The 2,124-nt window shown below is 58.3% G+C and overlaps 1 protein-coding gene across 1 annotated transcript in view; it reads right to left on the reverse strand.

The window, feature by feature from the left end:
* LOC115393132 (thyroid hormone receptor alpha-B) overlaps window positions 1-2,124 on the reverse strand; it is a 27,761-nt gene extending 25,637 nt beyond the window's left edge. The window contains exon 1 of the mRNA XM_030097977.1: window positions 2,027-2,124. Within this exon, the coding sequence (XP_029953837.1) occupies window positions 2,027-2,082 (56 nt within the window). The 5' untranslated portion in view covers window positions 2,083-2,124. The remainder of the gene's footprint in view (window positions 1-2,026) is intronic.

The raw sequence follows: 2,124 nt of genomic DNA on the forward strand, positions 1-2,124 counted from the left end.
AGCCAATAGAAACGCTGATCCTGGAGTCCCGCCCCCCCCCGAGAGCGGCGCCCCCTTCAGCCCTGACGGCGGATCGTTCCAGATCAAAGGCTGCCATCGTCCAATCAGGAACAGGATTTTTTCTCAACTTCCTCTAAACAAGGAGCCGTCAACCATCTTCAGTCCACATGGACGCTGCGTCTGCACGCCGGTAACCATGGCAACCGGCACGCCCAACAGCGAAGAGGGCGTCCAGACTGTCCTTCACATGGTCATCAAAATACGATCTGGATTCTTCTGACAGATTTATCTTCATCTGGGAACGGAACAGGATCTGAGACCAGGACCAAGACCAGGACCAGGACCAGGACCAGGGGAACCTGGCCTGGAAGACGTGGTGCTCTGGAGGGAAACCCTGATCCTCTTGGCGGTCTGCAGAGCAGAATGACTGTTTTCCAGGAGCTTCTCAGAAAAGCTGGGTTTTCTGCTGTTTCCACGGCGACGGAGCGTTTTCAAAAAGTTCCACCTCGGCGGTCATCAGCGTTGGTGTGAACACAACCGACGTTTCCCGTTTTCACCTGAAAACGTTCTCATGAAAACGAATCCAAACAGGAAGTTCCCTCTGGACGCTGCAGCGGTGGCGGCGGCGGCGGCCCATCACCCCGAACAGGAAGTTCCCTCTGGACCTGCTCATCACCTGAACCGCGGCGCTCTGACGACGGCTACGTTCCATGAATCTGATGTTTCCTTCAGGAGACGCGGCTCAGCCGGCGGCCCGTTTGTTTGTGTCTGACTGCGTCTGCGGGCCCGATTTCGCCGCCGCCGCCGCCGCCGCCCACATCTCCCTCCAACTTCTCTGAAAACAACCCAGACGAGGGGAGCAGACGCAGGAGCGCCGTTCACTCCGGAGACACGTGAAAACAGTCGGCAGCACGAGAAAGATGGAGACGATAGCAAGAGGCCCCAAAGTCCAGATTCCTCTCAGATGTCCTCAGGAAACCTGGACCCTGCGTGACGGCGGCGGCGGCGGAGCCGGGTCTGCTTCGTCTCAGGGCAGAGAAGGTTGACGTGAGGAAAGACGAGCTGGGGGGTGGGGGGGGGGCTGTGACTAATGACCGAAGCGGCCTGCTCGGTGACTCGTGTGAGGACGGAGTCGATAAGACGGACTTTCGGCTCCTCGGGATTAAACCCGGCGCCGCGTTTGACGGATCTGATCCCGTCTTCAGCAACGTCTGCAGAGAAATTAACTCCGCCACACAGATCCCTTCCTGCAGCCGGAGACAAGACCCGTCCTCTCTGGAGACATTCGGCCATGAGGGTCGATCGGCGCCGGTGCTGCGGATCAACTGGTGTCCGTTTAACTGGTGTCCCTTCCTGCAGCGTCTGCTGCTGCTCAAAGGTTGAAAACTGTTCCAGTGAAACGGCGTTCAGCCGCACTGACACTGGACCCGGTACTGATCCGAGGACCGGATCAGACCCGGTACTGATCCCGAGGACCGGATCAGACCGGTACTGATCCCGAGGACCGGATCAGACCCGGTACTGATCCGAGGACCGGATCAGACCCGGTACTGATCCAGAGGACCGGATCCGACCGGTACTTATCCCGAGGACCGGATCAGACCCGGTACTGATCCCGAGGACCGGATCAGACCCGGTACTGATCCCGAGGACCGGATCAGACCCGGTACTGATCCCGAGGACCGGATCAGACCCGGTACTGATCCCGAGGACCGGATCAGACCCGTACTGATCCCGAGGACGGATCAGACCCGGTACTGATCCAAGGACCGGATCAGACCCGGTACTGATCCAGAGGGACCGGATCAGACCCGTACCAATAGATCAAACCCAGTACCGATCCAGAATGCCAGATGGGACCGTCCCCAGATTCAGGTTTTCAGACGGCGGCTCTTGTGAAGCCGTGGTGGGTTTGTGGTGTGCGTTGTGTGTTATGTGCAGTGTGTGTTGTGTGTTATGTGCAGTGTGTGCAGTGTGTGCAGTGTGTGTTGTGTGTTATGTGCAGTGTGCGGCGTGCGACACTCACTGTTTCTGGTCTCCCTCTGCTGGGTTCGAGTCCGGCTCCTTGGGCATGTGTTCCATTCACCTTAATTCCATCCAGCGGCCAATCATGAGAGACTGAGG

Source organism: Salarias fasciatus, chromosome 8, assembly GCF_902148845.1.
Source record: "Salarias fasciatus chromosome 8, fSalaFa1.1, whole genome shotgun sequence".
Taxonomy (NCBI): domain Eukaryota; kingdom Metazoa; phylum Chordata; class Actinopteri; order Blenniiformes; family Blenniidae; genus Salarias; species Salarias fasciatus.